The 22,806-nt window shown below is 37.2% G+C and overlaps 1 protein-coding gene across 1 annotated transcript in view; it reads right to left on the bottom strand.

The window, feature by feature from the left end:
• Agbl1 (AGBL carboxypeptidase 1) overlaps positions 1 to 22,806 on the bottom strand; it is a 623,278-nt gene that overhangs the window by 136,370 nt on the left and 464,102 nt on the right. The window contains exon 20 of the mRNA XM_051148740.1: positions 18,668 to 18,799. Within this exon, the coding sequence (XP_051004697.1) occupies positions 18,668 to 18,799 (132 nt within the window). The remainder of the gene's footprint in view (positions 1 to 18,667; positions 18,800 to 22,806) is intronic.

The following is a 22,806-nucleotide window of genomic DNA, read 5'->3' as shown; positions in this document are numbered from 1 at the left end:
CTCAGAGGAATGATAGCATGCTACCAAGAAGAGACTTGATAACCTATGAGCATATAAAGGTGAAAGAAGTCCCTCTCAGTCACAGTCATAGGGGAGAGGAGTAAGGGGAAATTGGGAGGGAGGGAGGAATGGGAGGATACAAGGGATGGGATAACCATTGACATGTAATAAGAATAAATTAATAAATAAATAAAAAATAAAAAAATAAAAGCCAGAAGGGATTGGGAAGATATCTTGAAGACACTAATACACTACAGAAGCCAGCCTAAGTCTACACCCAGAAAATGTTTCAATCATCATAGAAAAAAAACAAGATATTCCATGACAAAACCACATTTAAACAATATTATTCCATTAATCCAGCCTTATAGAGGATACTAGAAGGAAAACTCCATTACGATAGGGTAACAACACCCAAGAAAACACAGAAAATAAATAACTTCACACCAGGAAAAAAAAAAAAAAAAAGAATGGAAACACACACAATCACACTATTACCATCACTATCAAAATTACAGGAATCAACAATCATTGTTCATTAATATCTCTTAATATAAATGGCCTCAATTCTCCAATAAAAAGACACAGGCTAACAGAGAGGATGCAAAAACAAGATATGATGCATACAAGAACTACACCTCAGCAACAAAGACATTACCTCAGAGTAAAGGGGTAAAAAAAGGTTTTCCAAGCAAATGGAACCAAGAAACAAGTAGAAGTAGCTATTCTGTTATCTAATAAAATAGACTTTCAACAAAAATTAATCAAAAGAAACAAGGAAGGACACTTCATTCTCATCAATGGAAAAATACGCTATGATAATGTTTGAATTCTGAACACCTATATCCCTAATGCAAGAGCATCCACTGTCCTAAAAGAAACATTATAGAAGTTTTATTCACATATTGAACCCCAAACATTAATAGTGGAAGACTTCAACATACCAGTCCCACAAATGGAGAGGTCATTGAGCCAGAAACTAAACAGAGAAATATTGAAACTGACATTATAAATCAAATGGACCTAACAGACCATTTTACCCAAACACAAAGGAATATACCTTCTCCTTATCACCTCATGAAGCCTTCTACAAAATTGACCATATACTCAGTCACAAGCAAGCCTCAATAGAAGCAGTCATTACAATCTCCCAAGCAAAAAAAGCCCAGGACCAGATATGAGGAGATTAAAATAACCCTTTGTATCTTTTTAGACCACCATGGATTAAAGCTGGAACTCAACAACAACAGAATGCCTACAAACTCATGGAAACTGAGCAACTCTCTACTCAATGACCACAGGTTCAAGGAAAAAATAAAGAGAGAAATTAAGGGCTTTCTAAAATTCAGTGAAAATGAAAGCACAACATACCCAAACTTATAGGACACAATGAAAGCAATGCTAAGAGGAAAGTTCATAGGACTAAGCACCTTCATAGAGAAATTGGAGATATCACATACTACCAACTAAAAAGTACATCTGAAAGTTCTAGAATATAAAAAAGTCAATATGTGAAAGAGGAATAGACAGCAGGAAATAATCAGATTAAGGGTTGAAACCAATAACTTAGAAATGAAAAGAACAATACAGAGACTCAACAAAACTAACAGCTGGGTTTTTTAAAGGAAATCAAGATAGAGAAACTCTTAGCCAAATTATCTAAGAGAGAGAGAGAGAGAGAGAGAGAGAGAGAGAGAGAGAGAGAGAGAGAGAGAGAGAGAGAGAGAGAGAGAATCCAAATTAACAAAATCAGAAATAAAAAAGGAGGACATAAAACACAGTAAGGAAATCCACAGAATCTTAGGTCTTACTTCAAAAACATATACTTCACAAAATTCACAAAATGGGAAAATCTAAATGCAATTAATGATTTTCTTGATAGACTCCGTTTACCAAAATAAAATCAAGATCAGGTTAACAAGCTACATAGTGCTATAACCCCTACAGAAATAGAAGCAGTCATTAAAATCTGCCAACCAAATAGAGCCTACGACCAGATGGTTTCAGTTCAGAATTCTACCAGACTTTCAAAGAAGATCTAATACCAATACTCCTTAAACAATTCCATAAAATAGAAACCCACACAATCATTTCATTAGATGCTGAAAAAAATCAGTAGCCCTCCTTTATATAAATGAGAAAGAAATTAGGGAAACAACACTCTTCACAATAGACACAAATAATACAAAATATCTTGGTGTAACTCTAATCAAGAAAGTTAAAGACCTGTATGACAAGAACTTCAAGTCTCTGAAAAAAGAAACAGAAAAAGATATCAGAAGATGGAAAGATCTCACATGCTCATGGGTCAGTAGAGTTGACATAGTAAAAATTGCCATCTTACCAAAAGCAATCTACAGATTCAATGAAATTCCCGACAAAATTCCAACATATCTCTTTATAGACCTTGAAAGAGCAGTCTCAACTTCATATGGAAAAATGAAAAAACTAGGATAGCAAAAACAATGCTGTGCAATAAAAGAGCTTCTGGAAGTATCACCATCCCTGATTTCAAGTTAAATTACAAAACAATAGTAATAAAAACTTCATAGTACTGGCATAAAAAGAAACAGGTCAATCGATGGAATCAAATCAAAGACCCAAAAGTAAACCCATACACATATGGACTCTCGATTTTTAACAACAAGGCAAAAAACAATACAATAAAAATATAAAGCATCTTCAACAAATAGTGCTGTTCTAACTTGATGTTTGCCTGTAGAAGAACGCAAATAGATGCGTATTTTTCATGCTGCACAAAACTCAAATCCAAGTGGATCAAAGATCTCAACATAAAAACAGATACACTAACCCTAATAGAAGAAAAAGTGTGGAGGAGCCTTGAATTCATTGTCACAGGAGACAACTTCCTGAAAAGAACACTGACAGTTCAGGCAGTAAGATTAACAATTAATAAATGGGACCTAGTGAATCTGAAAAGCTTTTGTAATGCAACGGATACTGTCAAAATAGAACAAAATGGCAGCCTACAGATTGGGAAAAGGTCTTCACTAATCCTCCATCTGACAAAGGGCTAATATCAACAACACCAACAAACCAACTAATCCTATTAAAATGGGGTACAAAGCTAAACAGAAAATTCTCAACAGCGTAATCTCAAATAGCAGAGAAGCACTTAAAGAAATGCTCAACATCCTTAGTCACCAGGAAAATGCAAATCAAAATGACTCTGAGATTCCATCTTAAACCTGTCAGGATGGCTATGACCAAAAACTCATGTGACAGCACATGTTGGTAAGTATGTGGAGCAAGGGGAACTCTCTTCTACTCTTGGTGGGTGTGCAAACTTGTGCAACCACTTTGGAAATCAATCTGGCACTTTCTCAAAAAACTGGGAATAGGTCTACCTCAAGACCCAACCATAGCTCTCCTGGGCATATACCCAAAAGATGCTCCACCATACCGCAAAGACACTTGCTCAACTATGTTCATAGAAGTTTTATTCATAATAGCCAGAAACTGGAAACAACCCAGATGTCTTCAACCAAAGAATGGATAAGGAAAATGTGGTATAATTACACAAAGGAATACTATTCAGCTGTTAAATATAAGGAAATCATGAAATTTGCAGGCAAACTGATGGAACTAGAAATGGTCATCCTGATTGAGGTAACTCAGACCCAGAAAGACACACTTGGTATATATTCACTTATAAGTGGTTATTAGCCATATAGTATAGAATAATCATATTAGAAGCCACAGACCCAAAGAAACTAAGTAACAAGAAGGGCCCAAGGGAGGATGCTTGAATACCACTCAGAAGAGGAAATAGAACAGACAGTGGAAGTGGATGAAGTGTGGAAACTGGGTGGGAAAGGGTGTTGGGAGGGGAATGAGGGTGGGGATCAGATATGGGAGAGTGGGGTGAGAGGTGATAGGACTAGTAGAGAGAAGGGAAATTAACTGAGAGGCAGGCATCTCTGGGAAAAGTTGGAGCCTGGAAATAGGATAGGCCCCAGGAAAGATATGGGGTGATTCTGGCTGAGACGTCTAGCAGCTGGGGGACATGAAGACTGAAGTTGCCACATTAGGCAGGATTTTCAGTGGAAGTACACGGGCACCAAGCCACCCACAAAACTTTTGACCAAAAATTTACTCTACTTATAAGAAATTCAGGGATTAAGATGGAGCAGAGATTGAGGGAATGGTCAAACAATAACTGAGACCCACCCCACAGGAGAGAGCCAACCTCTGACAATATTTTTTATTGAAAATTTTGTTTGTTTGTTTGTTGGTTGGTTGGTTGGTTTTCCTTACATCCTCATCATTTACCTATCCCTCCTTACCTCCCAGTTCCATCCTTCCTCCCTTTCCCCACCCCTTTCTTCCATTCCCCAGAAAAGGGGAGCCCCAGTTTCCATCCAACCCAGCTCATCAAGTCACATCAGGGCTGAGTGTGTCATCTTCAGTGTGGCCTGGCAAGGCAGTCCCACTAGGGAGAAGTGACCAAAAAGCTGCCAACAGAATTCATGTCAGAGACAGCCTCAATCCCTTACAAGAGGACATGCAATGAAACCTGAGCTGCCCATCAGCTCCTTCTTTGTAGAGGACCTATGTCCACTTCATTTGTGGTCCTTGGTTTGTGTTTCAGTCTCAGCAAGCCCCTCTGAGTCCTGGTTAGTTGGCACTGTTGGTGTTCTTGTCGAGCTCCTATTGCCCCAGGTCTTTTTCTCATTCCTCCCACTTTTCCATGAGATTTCCTTTTAATGATACTCTGCTTTGCTTTCAGACAAAAGCCTAGCATAACTGTATTTTGAGAGGACCCATGCAGCAGCAGATGAAAACAGATATGAGACCTACAATTAAACATTAGGCAAAACTCGGGAGTCTTGTGGAAAATTCAGGGGAAGGATAGAAAGATCCAGAGGGGACAAGAACTCTACAAGAAGACCAACAGAGTCAACTAACCTAAGTAATATAGGTCCATGGGGGTTTGCCAAAGCTGAAGTGCAACCAAAGAGCAGGCATGGACTGAGCCTAGGCCGGTGACACGTATGAAACTGATGGGCAGCTTGATCTTCATGTGGGTCTCCTAGCAAGAGGAGTGGGGCCTATCTCTGACATGGACTCAATTGCCTGCTTTTAGATCACTTGTCCCTAGCTATGCTGCCTTGTCTGGCCTCTATGGACGAGGATGTGCTTCATCCTGATGCTACCGGATGTGCCTGGGTGGGTTGATAAGGTGGTGGACTCCCCTTTTCTGAGGAGAAGAGTAAGGGGGAAAGGGGAAGAGGGTAGGAGGATGGGACTAGGATGAGAGGAGACAGTCAGCACATTCATGATGTAGGGTGAATAAATAAATAAACTTTTAAAAAGGAAGGAAAAAAGGAAGGGAGGGAGGGAGAGCGGGTTATACTGTTCTGGTGGCACACACCTTTAATCCCAGCACTTGTGAGGCAGAGCCAGTCAGACCTCTGTGAGTTTGAAGCCACCCTGGTCTACAAAGCAAATCCAGGACATCCACATCTGTGTTACACAGATAAACCCTGTCTCAAACAAACAAACAAAGAAACAAACCAAAAGGTTAATAATATACTGATATATTTAACCCTCTAACCTAGTATGAATAAAATGTTGCAGATGTTGGGTGTCAAAGGCCTGAATTGCTCCTTTTCCGCGTAGTAAATCAATTTTCCCGTGTTATTTACTGGGTAGGCTATCCTTTTCCCAAACTGAACTGTCTTGATATCTTCCTAAAAAAAATAGTTGTGAGAGTATTTTTGTTATTTATACTCAGGTTGATATATATGTCAGATATATTCTTATTACATCTCAATGGTTATCCCATCCCTTGTATCCTCCCATTCCTCCCTCCCTCCCATTTTCCCATACAGTGACCAAAAATTGACTGAAAAGAAAATGTAACAATAATCTGAGATGTTTCTGTCAGTTGCATCTATGCAGAATCCAGCAAGGTCACTAGAGCCTAGGGTCTGAACAGACAAAATATGCACATTGTGCTATGCATGTACATCATGCCAATAAATATATTGTCTCAGGTTTGAAGCTAATGCATGCTATGAATTACACTTTTATTTCTGTACATACCAAGTTTTCTGTTCCTATATGAATAGAATGGTTTAATTACAAATAGACATTTAATATTTTTCTGCTGGCATTCTTCCACACATAAGTATCATATATATGTATGTATGTATATCTTTGGGCTACATTGTGTTAAAAACATTTGATTGTAAAAACTGCTGTTTGAGTTGCTGTCTTAAGTTTAATTAAAACTCATTAAACAAATTACTACTTGGAATTAAGACAGAATTCCCAACAAAATAATAAAACAATACTAAATCAAACCTCTCTACCCACAGGACCTCCCGTATCCTCCTCCAGGGTCTAACTCAAATCTTCCCTATCACATACCTGTAGGTCTCTTCTGTGCTGCATCCAACCTCATCACCTAGTGAGACCTCTCACATCCTTTTCCATGGTCTACCATGGTGAGCCTCCCTGACCCTCCCCATTGCCTTCTGCCTGATCTTCCAGATCTAGTAAGTCCCACATCCAGTGTCCTGGCCTGCTCCGGTCACCCTTGCCTATGTCATAACTAATCTCAAAGCTTATATCAGGACCTTACCAATTCCAACACACATGGCTCCCCCACACTGCACTCAAAACCAGATATACCCTCATATTCCAGTCTTGGAAGAGGCTGCACAGCCTGCACACATCATAACCTCCTCTGTCTACCTGACCTTATTCCTGAGACATTTTTACATCTAATCCTATATGCTCATAGATCTTCTCTTCTGCCCCAACCTGATTTCTTCATATTAGACATGGAACTAAAAAAATAAGACCACATGCTAAGGTCTCATGGAAAAACCTCAAATAATATTGTAGTAGTTGTTGTTTCATTGCTGTGAAGAGATATTGTGACCAAGGCAGCTCTTATTTTTTAAGTTTTGGAAGATTACTTCATTATCATATTGCAGGAAGCTGACGGACATGGTACTGGAGCAATAGCTGAGAGTGTTCCATCCTGATCTGCAGACAGCAGAATGGGGAGCAAGGAGAAACAGTCCCTGGTGTGGGCTAACTTCAAATCATAGACTATTAAGATACCTCCTTCAACAAGGCCAAACCCAGTCCAACAAGTCCACACCTCCTCCTAATTCTCCCAAATAGTTCCATACCCTGATGACTAAGCATTCAAATATGTGAGCCCACAGGGGCTGTTTTCATTTAAAGCACTACAAATGTGAAAGGTCCCATCAGTATCATCTCTCAAATAGCTACCTGCCCTGTGGACTGTTTACCAATGAGAATTCCCCAGATGATGTAAAGAAAGAACATACAGAATTTAAAATAGCAATAATAGGGCTGGAGAGATGGCTCAGAAGGTTAAGAGCACTGGCTGTTCTTCCGAAGGTCCTGAGTTCAATTTCCAGCAACCACATGGTAGCTCACAACCATCTATAATGAAATCTGGTGCCCTCTTCTGGCCTGCAGTTGTTACATGCAGGAGAACACTGTATATATAATAAATAAATAAATCTTTAAAAAATTGCTTTGTCAAAAAACAGCAATAATAAACTTGATCAAAGAATGTAATGAGTTTAAAGATGACACATATACACAGCTCAATGACATTAAGGAGACAGAGTTTATAAACAATAAACAACTGAGTGGTACCAAAGAAAACGCAACACGGTATAGGTGTAGGAAAGGATTTCCTTAGGAAGATTTTGTTTGCACCAAAATTAAGACCTACAATTAAGAAAAGGGATTTCATAAAAACTAAAAAACTTCTACATGGCTAGAGAAACAGTCAACAATTCTGAAGAGGAAATCCAAAAAATAGGAGATAATCTTTGTCAGATGAACATTTGACAGAAGATTAATATTCGGAATATATAAGGAACTCAAAACACATGGACAAAATGGCCACTTTAAAAGCACAGGCTTGGGATATAAACAGAGTACTCAAATGAAGAAAAAAGTTATTGCTTAGATATATCACAAAAATACTAAGAATGTAACATTTGTGTAATTCCTGATTGTGTCATGGTTCTTCTTGCTATTGGTAATCTATTCTATATATGTGTGACAATATAAAGGTATATGTAAAAAGATAAAATTAAATTTAAAAATTTTTTTCATTCCTGGCATTAGAAAAATTCAAATCAAAACAACTTTGAGATTCATCTTCTTTCAGTCAGAATGGGAAAATCAGCAACACAACCAACAACAAAGTTTAGAGAGGATGCTGAGGGAAAGACACCTTCATTGATGGCAGGTGTGATTGCAAAGGGACATGGCCACTTTGGAAATCTGTGCAGAGAATTCTCAAAGTGCTTAAATAATTCTATTTTATGTCCTAGTTATAACACTCCTTGGTGTATGCCCAAAGAACTAAACATCCCACTCCACAGATCCTTGCTCAGCCATGTTATTGCTTTTATACTCAGAATATTAGGAAATGAAAACAACCTAAACATTTCATAATTAATGAATGGATGATGAAAAGGTGATACATATACACTATAAAATACTATTAAGTATGAAGTAGAGAGCTTTTCACATTAAAGGATGGGAATAGAAAGATAATAGTGAGTAAGGCAATTAAAACCCCAAAAGACAAATTTTGTATCTTCTCTCTCATCAGAGGCTCCTAGCTCTAAATTTTCAGATGTTAAGTACATATCCTAGAGTGACTGAGAAACCAGAAAAATAAAAAGGGGCCATTGTCAGGGTTATGAGAGTGGAGGAGAAATAGAGAGGGAAATAGCAGCGGTCAAGCGATCCGATCAGGGAAATTGGCAAGGGGAGCTCTAATTATAGAGAAGTAGGGAGATAAATGCTGAACAAAGAGATAGGAGGTTGAAACAACAGTAGAGATGTCTGAAAAATTCTTAAAGAATTATACTATTAACTATCTACGTAAAAGCAAACAAACAACCTATAATACACATAAGTCTGTAAGTATACAGTTTAAGTGAATTTTCTCTTCTGGGTTGACAGTGTTCCTCCTAAGTCCCAAACATTCAGCGAACAAAAAAATTCCTAACTCCAAGCACGAGAAGCCCTCTTTGAGTTATTGGTCATGGTTGCCAAAATAATAATAATAAACAACAACTTTATAGGCTCTGGCTGCTGCCCATTGTTACCTAGTAACTCCTGCCCAGAGGTGAAAAGCAAGTCCCCATTGCTCAAAATAACATACAGTTCAGACACAGGGTTCAGAGCCACCTGAGCTGGAACTTACCCAAATATCACCTCCCTGAGGACTAGCTTTCATGGAACCAGAAAGTGACACGCAGCATTCCAAAAGAATCAATAACGATCCTACCCAGTTAAGATGTCTACAAACCTACCCTAAGATCATTATTGCCCTAAGAGTACAAGGCACGCAGATGTCGGCAGGGACCAACAGTTCCCTAGTTGGACTTGGAGACCTGCTCAATAAGAAGTAAATTAGGCCTGGTTTTGAAAACCTACCACACGAAGCTAATGAAATAGTAGATGTTACATGAGAAACCTATAGCTGTCACTTTTACTAAATTAGCACAGTCTCAACTACAATCTAAATGTTTGTTTTTATACACACAGACAAGTATAGTCCTCATCTCTCTTCAATGGAACTTCTCTTTGCAGCAGACAGAGACCATTAACAAAAGCTATAGTCAATCAGAATGCCGCTGGGAAGCATACGTCCCAGTGCATATATCTATAAAATATCTCAAACACCTAAGGCCCAGGAAACATTGCAGAAAATGGGGTAGAAAGATTTCAAGAGGCAGAGAGCCAGGGGGGTTATCTGTGAGACTGTCTCTCCTGATAGTGTCAGAAGCTGACCTGCAAAGACTCAGCAATATGACTGCTCAACATGAACTGTGCAAAATGACATCAAAATAATGCTAAAGTGGATAGAAGGAAAAAGACAAGGCCTCAACCCTATATAAGTAGCTACAGATAACTAAGGAATTCTAAGAATGAAAGAAAGTCTTATATAGGCAATTGGTTATTGAATAACAAATGGCCACCTGGAAAACATACAGATTGAACAAGCTATATTTAAGAATATATATGCACAAACATACATGCATGCAACAACATATAATGAAAAATGAGGCCATTAATTTGAAAGAATTCAAGGAAGAGTATATGTACGGGTTCTGAAGAATGAAAGAAAAGGAAGAAATTATGTAATTATAATAAAAAAGGATAAGGACAAGACTAGAAAAATACAATATCAATTCAGTGTGAATTTTCATAACCATGATTAATAAAAATTACATATATATACCAATGAATTATTTCAAAACAAATTTTTAATAAATTATTATCAGTAAGTGTTTGGTTTGCATACCTATTTTATATACCAATGTACTTAATGTGATATAAAAGTTTCTTAGGCAAAAGCAGTCATAAGTAGAAAGCTTTGATCAGCATGTCAAGATGACATTTTCTTGAACTCTGTAGGTTTCTCTTAAATTTTGAAATCATACAAATAATCCACTAAGATTATTCTTTCAAAATTGCTTCAGCTACCCTAGCTCTCCTGTGTTTAAGACTGGCTTGCCAGTATCAATACAAAAGCCTGCTGAGATTTTGATAGAAATTGTGTTGAATCTATAGAAAGTGTGGAGAAAATTCCATCTCAAAAATATTGGATCTTTCAATACATTAATTTGGTGTAACTTCAATTTACTCAGAACTCTTTGATTCCTATCTCCGTTTTAGCATTTTTAACATATTAACTTTCCTTTATTAACTCTGCTATTATTTTCTTTCTATTCTTTTGCAAATGGAATTTCTTTCAGGATTATTTCTGGCCTATATAGAGCTATCACACCAAATTCTATATTGATTGCATATCTTGTTACACTCCTACACTTGCTTATTGTCTTCAATACTTCATATTTGGGGATTTCTTAGAATTTTATACATAAAAATACATCTCCAGTTTATAAAAGCTTTACTTCTTTCTGAAATGATTCTCTTTAACACTTTAGTTGTGTTGTGCCTTCTAGAATATCTAACACTGTCTTGAACTGAAGTGGCCAAAGCAACCATCCCTACTTTGCTACTACTTTCATTGGGGGAAATATTCATGTTTTTACCATCAAGTTTGATAATACTTATCATATTTAAAACTTCCTTTATGCCACAGTGCCCAGGTAAGTCAGAGGACAATTTGCCACAGTTGGCTCTTTCTACCACGTGGGTCTCAAGTCTTTCAGCTTAGAAGCATCTGCCTCTATCAGCTGAGCCACCTCTCTGATGCCCTTTTTAGTTTATTTTAGCTACCAGATTTTAGGTTGAAAATTTCCCCTTTTCATTCTCAGTTATGAGATTTGATTTTAAATGAGTATTGCTGTCAAATGTTTTCTCAATATATGTTGAGATGATGTAGTCTTTGTCATTTGTTTAACTGAAAGAAATACGGTAGTATTTTACTTCTAAATATTAAACTTTGCCTCTGTGAGATAAAGCCTGCCCCCCCCCCCCCCCCCCCCCCGCTGCCATTGTCACAGGGAGGAATGTTTTACATGATGCTGGAATGACTTGCTATTTTGAAAAATAGTTTTTGCATAGGTGTTTCTATGGATCATTGAGCTGTCACTCTCTCTCCTTGTCACATCTTTTTTTCTATGGCCATATCATAAGAGTAATTCAGGCTTCATAAAGGGTTAACAAGCACCCCTCCTCTATTTTCTGAGTAAATCTTTTTTATAGTGATATGATCTATCTCTTGAGAGATGGCTCAAATTCACCAACAAAGTTATTTGGGTCTAAGGTATTTATTTGGGGGGGGGGGTGTCTTTTGATTTCTAATTCATTCATTTTCTTAAAATACATGTAGATTCTGTCTCTTCAAGCCAAGTTTCATAGTTTATATCCTACAAATAATTTATCCACTTGACTTTTTGTTATTAACAGTTTTTACATTCTATAGAGAAACTTCCTCTTTCGTTCCTGACTGGTAATTTGTATTTTCTTTCTTTTTCTTTTAACTCTGGCTAAGGATTAGTCTACATTTAAAGTTAAAGTTATAGGTAACTGTGAGCTGCCTGGCACATGGTCTAGGAATTGAACTGGGCCCTCTATAATAACAGTATTTTCTCTTAACTGAGCAACATTCCAGTCCCATGTTTGCTTTCTTTTCTACTTAATTCCTAATATGCAGGCTTAGATGACTAATTTAAGATCTATCTTTCTAACAAAGCATCTGAATATCTAAATTTCTCTCTATGACATAGCTCTATGCCAAAATTCTGACGTATTATATTTTGATTGTGAGTTAGGTAAAAATATTTTCTAATATCTCTCAGATTTCTTCTTTTAGCCATAAGTTTTAAAGAAGTTATTTAATGTCCAAACATTCAGGAATACCATGTTCCTTGCAAATTTTATTTGTAATGTAATTCTGCTGCCTCAGGTAGATAATTTTGTGTATTTTCAGTTTGTTTGTTTATTTGTCTGTTTGCTTGTTTTTTAAGATAATCTTCTGAGATTGGATTTTCAGCCACCGAGTTCATATCATGGGAAGTTCTTGGTATGCATTTGGAATGAGTGCTCATTCTTTAAGGGCAGATATCATGTATGTGTGGTCATGTCACATATTTTCTAAAATACTGAATTTCTGAGTCATTTCCTGAGAGAAGAGTAATGAGCTTTCCAAGCTTCAGCATCAAATTTTAATGTACCTCTGTGTGATGATGTATCATCTTCATATTCTATGATTCTCTTTTGAAAACAATAAATTACCTTTTTTTTTCAAAAAATATTTTGGCCACCAAAATCTATGTTTTCTTATCTCAATATAATCATTAGTCTTGTATAGGGGTTTCTTACCTGTTATATCTCTTCCCAACTTTCACTTTAATCCTTCTGGAATTATTTAATTTCTCACAAACAGCATGTAACTGAGCATTTTTAATAGAGTGCTAAAGAACTGTCTTTTGAATGAAATATTTTGACCATTCATGTGTAGTGTTATCATTTATATTTTCACATTTATAACTGCTCTTTTGCCATTTCTTTTGTGTTATTTGTTTTCATTCATTTGTTCCTTAAAAACATTTCCTTTGTCATTTACCTTTACTTCTTCATATATTTATCATGATAACTTATTTAGGTATTTCCTTGCATGTAAATTGTTAAGTTTGATGCTGTTCTCTACATCTCAAAGTTTGCTTACTTTTCCTGTATCACTTTTCTCTAGTCTTTGAATTGAATAATTTTTAATATGTCATCAAGTTTATCGATTCTTTCTCTTAGAACCTCAAAACTGATGATAATTTTATCAACCTAAGTTTTTGCTTTGGTTATAGTACTTTTATTAAAAATAGATGCTTCTTTCATACAATACATCTAGCCAGTTTCCCCTCCCTTTTGTCCTCCTAGCTGCCCCCTCCCCACCTCTCTTCTATACCAGATCCACCCCCCCCCCCCGGTGTTCCCTATTCAAAAAAGAGCAGGCATCCTACAGACTACATCCAAATCAGACAAAACAAGATACAATAAGACAGGGCTAAAACTCTCATCTTGAGGCTGGACGAGGCAACTCAATAGGAGCAAAAGTGTCCCTAATTTTTCTTTCCTCATTAATATTTTTTTTTGTTTGTTTGTTTCCAGGTTTCTACCAAATTGCCTACATGCAAAGTCATTGTCATCACTTTTAACAATAATTTTTCAACACAGCTTTCTTTAATTGTTTAAATATACTTTAACTGTGGTGTTCATAGAGTCAATTTCTCTTGTCTGCAATGTCTACTAAATAAGGCTCATATGAATAAGGCTTATATTGTTCATTTTCATAATATTTATAGCTTTTAGTAGAAAACTGAACATCATATATTTTACTGTGTTAATAGCTTTTCTAGATCTATCTTATTTCCCTGTGTGTCATTTTTACCACTTTCCAAGATTAATCGGAAGCATTTCCTTATCTTTATTACATGTGCCACACTATCTCCAGTGAGGTTTTAAAATGTGTATTTAAATTTGTTACTTGTCTACATATGCTCAGCATAGTGACTAGCAAATAATGTAGGTAATTTGCCCTCCAACATCTTGAGCCCCGGCAACCTGCATTTCTTTTTCTTTTTTCTTTTTAATTTTTTATTATTACGTTATTCTTGTTACATCTCAATGGTTATCCCATCCTTTGTGTTCTCCCATTCTCCCCTCCCTCCCCTTTTCCCCTTATTCCCCTCCCCTATGACTGTTCCTGAGGGAGATTACCTCCTCCTGTATATGCTCATTTATTTATTTATTTTTTTCTTTTGTGATAGGTGGGTTTGGAGGACAAAGTTAGGGGACAAGTTTTAAATCTTCTGTTTTTGTTTTGCCTTTTATTCACTGGGCTCTCAGGTTTCTTCTGCACATATACATATTTTCCCATAACCCTAGGTTATATAGAGGCCATATATCAGACTTTTTATTGTTCTCAGATCTAGATCTTGTAACAGAATTTGCCCATCCCATCTCTTTGCCTCTATCTATCTCTGAGTATGTGCATGTATGTGTAAGAAAGAGAATATATGTATGTTTGTTCTTATCCTGACATTTTAATTTATTTTTAATTTAAAATTATTTTTATATTCTCTATTATGGTTATTTCCCCTCCTTCCACATCTTCCTCACCCAACTAAATCTACACCCTTTCTTACTTTTATTAGGAAACAAACAAGCATCTAAAATAAAATAAAATAAAAACCAGAATAGGACAAAGAAAGAAAGAAAGAAAGAAAGAAAGAAGCCAATAAAAAGCATAAGAAACACATACAGACACAAAAAAACCATACATATTTGCATACACTGAAAACCCATAAAAGCAAAATTAAAAACCATACTATATAAGCAAAAGACCCATAAGGCTACAAACAATTACAAAGAAGTATAAAGCAAAAATCATTCCAAAATACCTTTGATTTCATTTTGTGTTGGTAATCTACTGCTTAATATGGGACCTGCCCTCAAGTGTGTCTTATATACCCAGTGACTCTATTGGAGAAAAGTAATTTTTCTTTGTGAGTAATTATCAATTGAGATAGCTTTGGGCTAGGGATGGGAGATTGTATCATTTCCTCTCTCAGTCCTGGGACTTCCATTTAGCTCAGATCTATTCATGTCTTTTGTATGCTGCCACAGTCTCTAAGTTAATATTTGGATCAGTCCTGTTTTGTCTAGAAGCCCTTGTTTCCCTGGTGTCTTCTATCCCAACTGGCTCTTATATTTTTTCACTTTTCTCTTCCACAGAGTTTCCTGAGACCTGAGTGGATAATTTGTTGAAGATATCTTACTTATGACTGAATGTTTTAAGGTCTCTAACTCTATTCACCTTGTCCAATTTTGGGTTTCTTTACTTGTTCCCATATACTGCAGAATAAAGCTTCTGTGATGGTGGCTGAGTGAAACACTGATCTGTAAATACAATAGTATGTTATTAGGAGTCATTTTATTGTTATGTTCCTTTTTTAGAACAGTAGTACTTAGTTTTAACCAAGGTCCATGCTATATCTAGTCCCCAGTCGTGACCACGCAAGCAGTGTCAGCCATGGGTTCCATTTCATGGATTAGCCTTTGGCCTTAACTTCAATCAGATAGTAAATTGTTACTCTGCCATCTTTTGTGCTACTATGCTACCAGCATACCTTTTAGGCAGGTTATCATTGTAGGTTGAAGGATTTTTAGCCAGGTTAGTATTTACCTTTTTCCTTTGGTGGAGTACAAGCTACCTTCCAGTATTATGAGCACTGGTCTGTAGGAGTGAAGGCTCTAGTTAGGCATCATGTTGACTTCTCCATGCTCAATGAGTTGCATAGGTGTTATCTTCAGCAATCAACCCTAACCATCACTTTGTATAGAGCAACTGTTAGCCTTGGCATTAACTTGGGTTGTTTGAGAGTTTGCATGAGAAACCTTTGGCGAAGAACTCTATTCGATGTAACTCATGTCTAGAACTGAAGGTTTCAGTTAGTGGCAAGAAACCCCATTAACTCAGATTTGAGGTGCTCCTGCAGAAAACTCTAGCAGTTTTCAAGACTTACTATTTCTCCATCTGTACTTGGTCAGTTTCCAGAGGCTTTAAAAGTATATCTTTTGTTAATTATGTCTTTTTCACAATTTTTTTTGAAGAATATATTCACTGACATGTTTTTAGTAATATAACTAGAAGTCCCACAACGGTTGATTAATAAAGTTGAATAAATATTTTGAATGAGTGTGAAATGTGTTTATCATTTTGACACTGATATTAAAGGACAAAACCCCTCTAATTGAGTTGCTCAGTTTGATATGTAAATACACTCTCAAGGCTGTGACTCCTGGCAAGTGAGAGAACTCTAAACATGTCTTGCATAGGAAGTCTCTCCAAGGTCTCCATTTCCTCATGACAAAGTGAGTGAGTCCTCTTGGTTCTGAAAAGATCCATTTGTACACATGCAAAACATATTTTAGGCTAAACACAACAATCAGATCCATTATTTATAGATCACTGTGCCTTGGATTCAAAATACCAAGGATGGAAGAAGATACATATTCAGCAGATGATGCAAAGCAAGGAGTAAGTATGGAATGTCAAGGAAGAAGCAAAACATTACTCACTTTTTCCCTTACAGGCCTTAACAGCCCACGAATAAACTTTGAAGCACTCCAAAGGACCAACAAGCTCAATTTTATAAATTTCTTACAAACCCAGACTTTATCATTTTACAGGGAAGAAGAGTGAGACTCGAGAAACTGACCAACCTAAAATAATGAATCCAAGATGACTGTCCATGTGCAGATGGGCTGATATTTTAATAACATTACTACCAAACAGTACTCAAATTTTTCTCAGAGACAGAAACTTTGATTTATCTATCTCTCCCTTATTATACCCTTTGCCTTACTTAACACAAAACTGAGCTGAAAGTACTTGTTGAATTAGTTTATAATATAGTGTAACCTAAATAACATAAAAATGAAGTGAGCTAAGCATAGGTATTTATTTTTATTCTCTGTTTCCTGACTATAGATGTGACTTGACTTATTTGTCATGACATACCTCATACTGTGAGCTAAGAAAACCCCATGTCCCCAGAGTAGAAGAAGCAATTAAGACAGCCATGATGGCCAGCCTCTACTCAGTTTTATGTTCTTTTTGTACAGAAGAGATCTTAGGTCCTGTTTCTTCTTACTTCCCATTATAGAGAATTGCCCATGAATACTGTTACCTTTTCTAAGTAAAAACATGATTTCAAAAACCACATTGACTTTTACATAAGACTGGATAATATATTTCATATCTATCTGCATTGTGTATAAGAGATCATTCTTTACAGTTTGGAATGAGCTTCCTAGGTGAATGTCCCCATGTGCTGGGTTCCTAAGTAGTACTATACGCTTAGACTTCTGGTGGTTTGTCACTGTAAACATGGTTAATCCCTAGAGCTAATAGATTTCTGAGGATATGCTCTTGATTCTGCTATCAGTGCCTTAGGGAAACTGATCAGCAGAAGTATGGCAATGGTCCTGGTTTAAAACACAAGACAATACACACACACACACACACACACACACACACACACACACACACACGGAAAATGCTTCCAGATAAAATTAATTTGGTGAATATTTATTTGTTTTTTTCATAGGTAATTTCTGTTTGAGAAGTGGTTCATTTTGTTTCATCATTCTTTTATTTGATTGGTTGGGTGGGTGGGGGTTTTGTTTCGTTTGAGAGTATGTCTAGTTATGTAGCCCAAGCTAGTCTACAACTCATCATCCTTCAACTGAAGCCTTTTAGTACTAATTAAGACTAAGCCCATTGGCCACTACTCCTGCTTAGTTGGGTGGACTTTCATTTCTCTTCTCATGCCCTCATTAGAGATGACTCTGTTTTGTATACAGTAAACTATAATACTCAGAATAATAAAAGATTTACAAGAACTTGGTATCATAATCTTCTTTCTTTTCTTCATAAATTTGAAAGAAAGGCTAGTCTTTATTTTGTATTTGGATAGTTTTGCAAATTTCATCTCTTCTTGATGCCCTATAAGCAGTTATATTATTCTGACATGGAATAGTTCCCCGTTTAATCCCTCAACTTCCCCTTTGTCATGGTGTGAAGATACAGCAGGCCATACTACCAGAGCCCACATAATATAGAACTAAGTTCAGTGGTAACCATTCTGTTTTTCAAAGAATATTGATGTGAGATGTGAGTTGATGAAGGTCTTGGGTGTGCTCATCCCTTCATAGGTGCTTAAGGTTCTTTTGTATTCAGGCTCATTATGTTCCTTCCATAATCTTTATGAAAGAATCAGTATTTATACTATCTTTATATTATGGATGGCAGAATGATAATTCACACCATTAATAGACATAGATCCAGACATTAAAATAAGGCTTCTTTTCATTAATTCCCTGTGCCATACAGAACACAAGAAATAAAGTTACCTGATAGTGTGACATTATTCAACAAAAATGTAGAAGGAATATAGGAATGTCTATTCTGTTCACATTATAACTGAATGGATATAATGATCAAGATGGTTATTTTAAAGTAAAAAAGATGACTGGGGATTAACAGTATAGGTCAGGTGTAAAGCATCTCTATAGAAACAAATATGAGCAGTAATATGTACTCACAGTAAAGTTGTGGTCACAATATACCATACTATAGCATAGAGCAACTTACCCTGTAGCCGACATCCTCCAAGAGAGCAGATCCACCCACAGTGCAGCCTGCTTGCCACAAAGTTTCCTTCATGCTGCAACCGTAAAGGAATACATTCTTCCTTTGAGAGTGACCATGGAAATCACAGAAGACCTACAATAAGCAATAACAACAACAACAAAAAAAAACCACTGAAAATAAATCCAGGCTAGTGCACTTGTTTCTTACATGCTTGGAATGTCAAAACTGTCAGAGATGCTATTTACTCAGCCATGAGGGATTCTTGGTGACTCTGGCACAGTGGCATGGAAAAGCTCTCAGGGAAGAAGGTAGAATGTAAAGCTCTTCGGAGGGAACAGAATGTGAAGAAAGAAGTGCATATCATGATTAACCCTTTTGGAAAGCTTCTTTGTGACTAAGAGGACGTGCATTCATAGACAAGAACAAAAACAGAAACAATGGCAGTTATAAAGTTATACATATGAAAAACTTGATCACTGAAAAGTAAGCAGCAAGGGCCCATTTTAAGGGACTATATCAAATATATAAATAATCATATGATTCTTCTCCAGGTCCTGATGTGATAAAAGAATTGACCCCTAACACTCAATGGGTTTCAAAACACAGTTTTGTTTTTTTTTTTTTTTTACTTTCTGCTACAGATGGTCTATGAGACTACACTATATAACTTCACTCTAGGATTTCAGCTGAGGGAGAATCGATAGTTTGGCACCTGTGACAAAGGGAAAAGTGATACCAAAAGTATACTCCTTTCTAACCAGTTGAAGCTTTTTTGAAAACAAAGCAAATATCCATCTGCTCATTGATGAAAGAACGTCATGTGGCTGGCCAGCCTCATCAGTATGGAGAGGAAATACATTTTTTTTACATGTTTTCTTAGCAAGTTACCAAAAAGCTGTCAGTGACAGAAAAATCCTTAAAAATATGTTAATAATTAAGAAAATATTACAAAATCCAAAAGATGACTCTAAATTCTCCTAACACTCACAAGAAAAAAACTTTCACGATTCATCCTGTTCCATTGCTGTCAAGGGGTTCAATATGTTTCTTTATCTTCTCAATCTGAACTTAACTTTTTGTTAAGGGACAAGATAAGTTTTATAATCCACTTGTCATTGGGTTTGCTGCCCTGGTGTCAGCCCTGGCCACCTTCATCAGACGAGAAGAATCATCCAATTGATGTAGATGATTCTCATTCAAAATCATTCACTTTAATATATAGCTTTTGTTTAAGCCACCAAGCCTGGGGAGTCATTTGTTATCCAACAAGAGTTAAATGTTACAATCATTTGTTATTTGATTCAAAATAAGCATGCTCCCAACCATATTACATGCAAAGTATACAAAGCTCCATGCTTAAGGAAGACGCAGGATGCTGTCAATAGGGCAAAATAACAGCCTACAAAATCAGAAAAGATATTCATCAATCTTACATCTGACAGTGGGCTAATATCCAAAATATATAAAGAACTCAAGAAATTAAACACCATCAAACCAAATAATCCAATTGAAAAAAAATGGAGTACATCGTTAAACAGAGAATTCTCACCACGAGAAATCTCCAATGGCCAAGAAGCACTTAATGAAATGCTCAATGAAACCAGTCATCAGGGAAATGCAAATCAAAACAACTCTGAGATTTCATCTTAAACCTGTCAGAATGGCTGTGATCAAAATCTCAAGTGATAGAACACACTGGCAGAGATGTGGAGTGCAAAGTTGTACAACAGCTGTGGTAACCCATCTGGCACTTTCTCAGAAAATTGGGAATAGCTCTACCTCAAGATCCAGCTATACCACTCCTTGGCAAATACCTGAAAGATGCTCCCCCATTCAACAAGGTTATGTGCTCAATTATATTCATAGCAGCCTTATTTGTAACAGCCAGAATCTGGAAACAACCTAGATGTCCCTCAACCATTTACAAAATGGAATACTACTCAGCTATTAAAAACAAAGGCATCATGAAATTTGCAAGCAAATGGATGGAACTAGAAAATATCATTCTGAGTGAGGTAAAACAACCACAAAAAGACATGCATGGAATGAATGTATTCACTTATAAGTGGGTATTAACCATAATGTACATGGTTGTTCCACAAGACACAGACCTAAAGAAGCCAAGAAGAACCCAAGGGATAATGCTTGAGTATCACTCAGAAGAGGAAATAAATAGACATCTGAAGTAGATGGAGGGAGGGAGCTGGGTAGGAGAGGGGGTGTGGACAGTAACAGTGGTGGAGATCAGTTGTGAGGAGAGTGGGGATAGGGGAAGACTAGAGATAGAATAGAAATCTGTGGGGGGCATGTCTGGGAAAGGGGAGACTTCCAAGCATCTATGGGGGTGACCCTAGCTGAGACTCCTAGGGGTTTCTTAATGCCTCTTCTCCCCTGGCCCTAGGTAGGAAAGAAAGAAGATTAGAAGGGACAAGGGACATAGACTTCTATAGACTTAGTTCTGGCTGGTCAGGGATGTTGGCTTCTTGGGGAAAATACAAATCTCAATCATCAAGATATCTAGCAGTCCAGCAATAACAAAGAACAAATGCAGCAGGACAAACAAGTAGTCTTCTTTCTCATCTGTTTGTCTCCTCAAAGCTTCGTCCTCTCTCTGGGCTCTCCCAGCATCTTCAGAATTCCACTAACTGCAGCTAGAAAAGACTATGCCCCTCTCTGAGCTTCACAAGGCTTTTACCAACTAGCATAGACCATACCCCATGTGAGACAACTATCATCTGTGGGCAAACTAAAGGCAACACTATATCCTACATTTGGCATTAAAAGAAAAATCTGTGTATATAACATAATGGAGTTTTTAAAGAAACCAAAACTTCCACTCCCCACCTCTTGTAGCCAAGTGAGACTTCTAGTGGACGGAGAGGAACACCAACCCACCCAAAAAACTTCCACTCAAAATTTGTCTTACCTACAAGAAATGTAGGGATTAACATGGGGCAGAGATTGAGGGAATGGCAAACCAATGACTGGCCCAACTTGAGACCTACCTCATGAGAGAGAGCCAGCCCTTGCCACTATTAACCATACTCTGCTATGCTTGCAGACAGAAGCCTAGCATAACTGTCTTCTGAGCAGATTCAGCAGCAGCTAATCAAGGCAAATACAAACACCCACAGTCAAACAATAGGCTGAGCTCAAGGAGTTTTGTGGAAGACTGGGACGAAAGACTGGGGGAGCTGAGGGGGTCAAGGACACCATAAGTAGTCCTACAGAGTAAACTAATCTGGGACCATGGGGACTCACAGAATCTGAACCACCAACCAAAGAGCATGCAGGAGCTGGTCCTACATCCTCCTACACATATGTAGCAGATGTGCAGCTTGGTCATCATGTTGGTCTCCTAACAATGGGAGTAGCTAGGCCCTAGCTAGGCCGCCTTGTTTGGCCTCAGTGGGAAAGGATGCACTTAGTCCTGCTGAGATTTGGGGTGCCTGAGTGGGTTGGTACCCCTTGGGAATCTCCCCTTCTCTGAAAAGTAGGAAAAGGGAGAATAGAGGTGGATGAGGGTAGGACTTAGGGGAGAGGAAGGAAAGGTCTGGGATCAGGCTACAAAGTGGTTAAATAAATGAGTAAATAAATGAAAAAAAAAAAAAAAAAAAAAAGAAGATGAACCAAGAATTCGACCCTATAGGAGTATCTGATGTCCAGTCTAGAGCTCATTATATTTCCTAGATTCCATATGAAACTTCTCTTTCTGCCAAAAGAAGAGGAGAACAGAAAAATAGAAATGAAGGAAAATGTTCTACCTTGACTGAGTGCAGAAATAAGATTCCCATAAGACACTCAGATTACAAGGGATGGATAGGATACACACAGCAAGTACTTTTCCATAACAACCCAGAAGAGCTACTGGGAAGACTACATCCTGAAGGTTTAGCAGCCAGGAGAGTGCTGACATTTTGAAATTGTTAATATTGTAGTCTAATTATTTCTCTGTATGCTTCTCACTTCTTCTGAAAGACATATTTATTTTCCCATTAGCCTTGTTGACCAGACAGAAAAAATATAATTGGAGAATATAGACATCTGGCCTCCCAGAGGCCAAGCAGCTATGCCTTTCCTGACATAGTAGTATTTAGAGCCCAAAATCAACCTCTATCACTCAATGTACTGAAAAACAC

Source organism: Acomys russatus, chromosome 7 (genome assembly GCF_903995435.1).
Source record: "Acomys russatus chromosome 7, mAcoRus1.1, whole genome shotgun sequence".
Lineage (NCBI taxonomy): Eukaryota > Metazoa > Chordata > Mammalia > Rodentia > Muridae > Acomys > Acomys russatus.
This window is presented reverse-complemented; position numbering and strand designations above follow the sequence as displayed.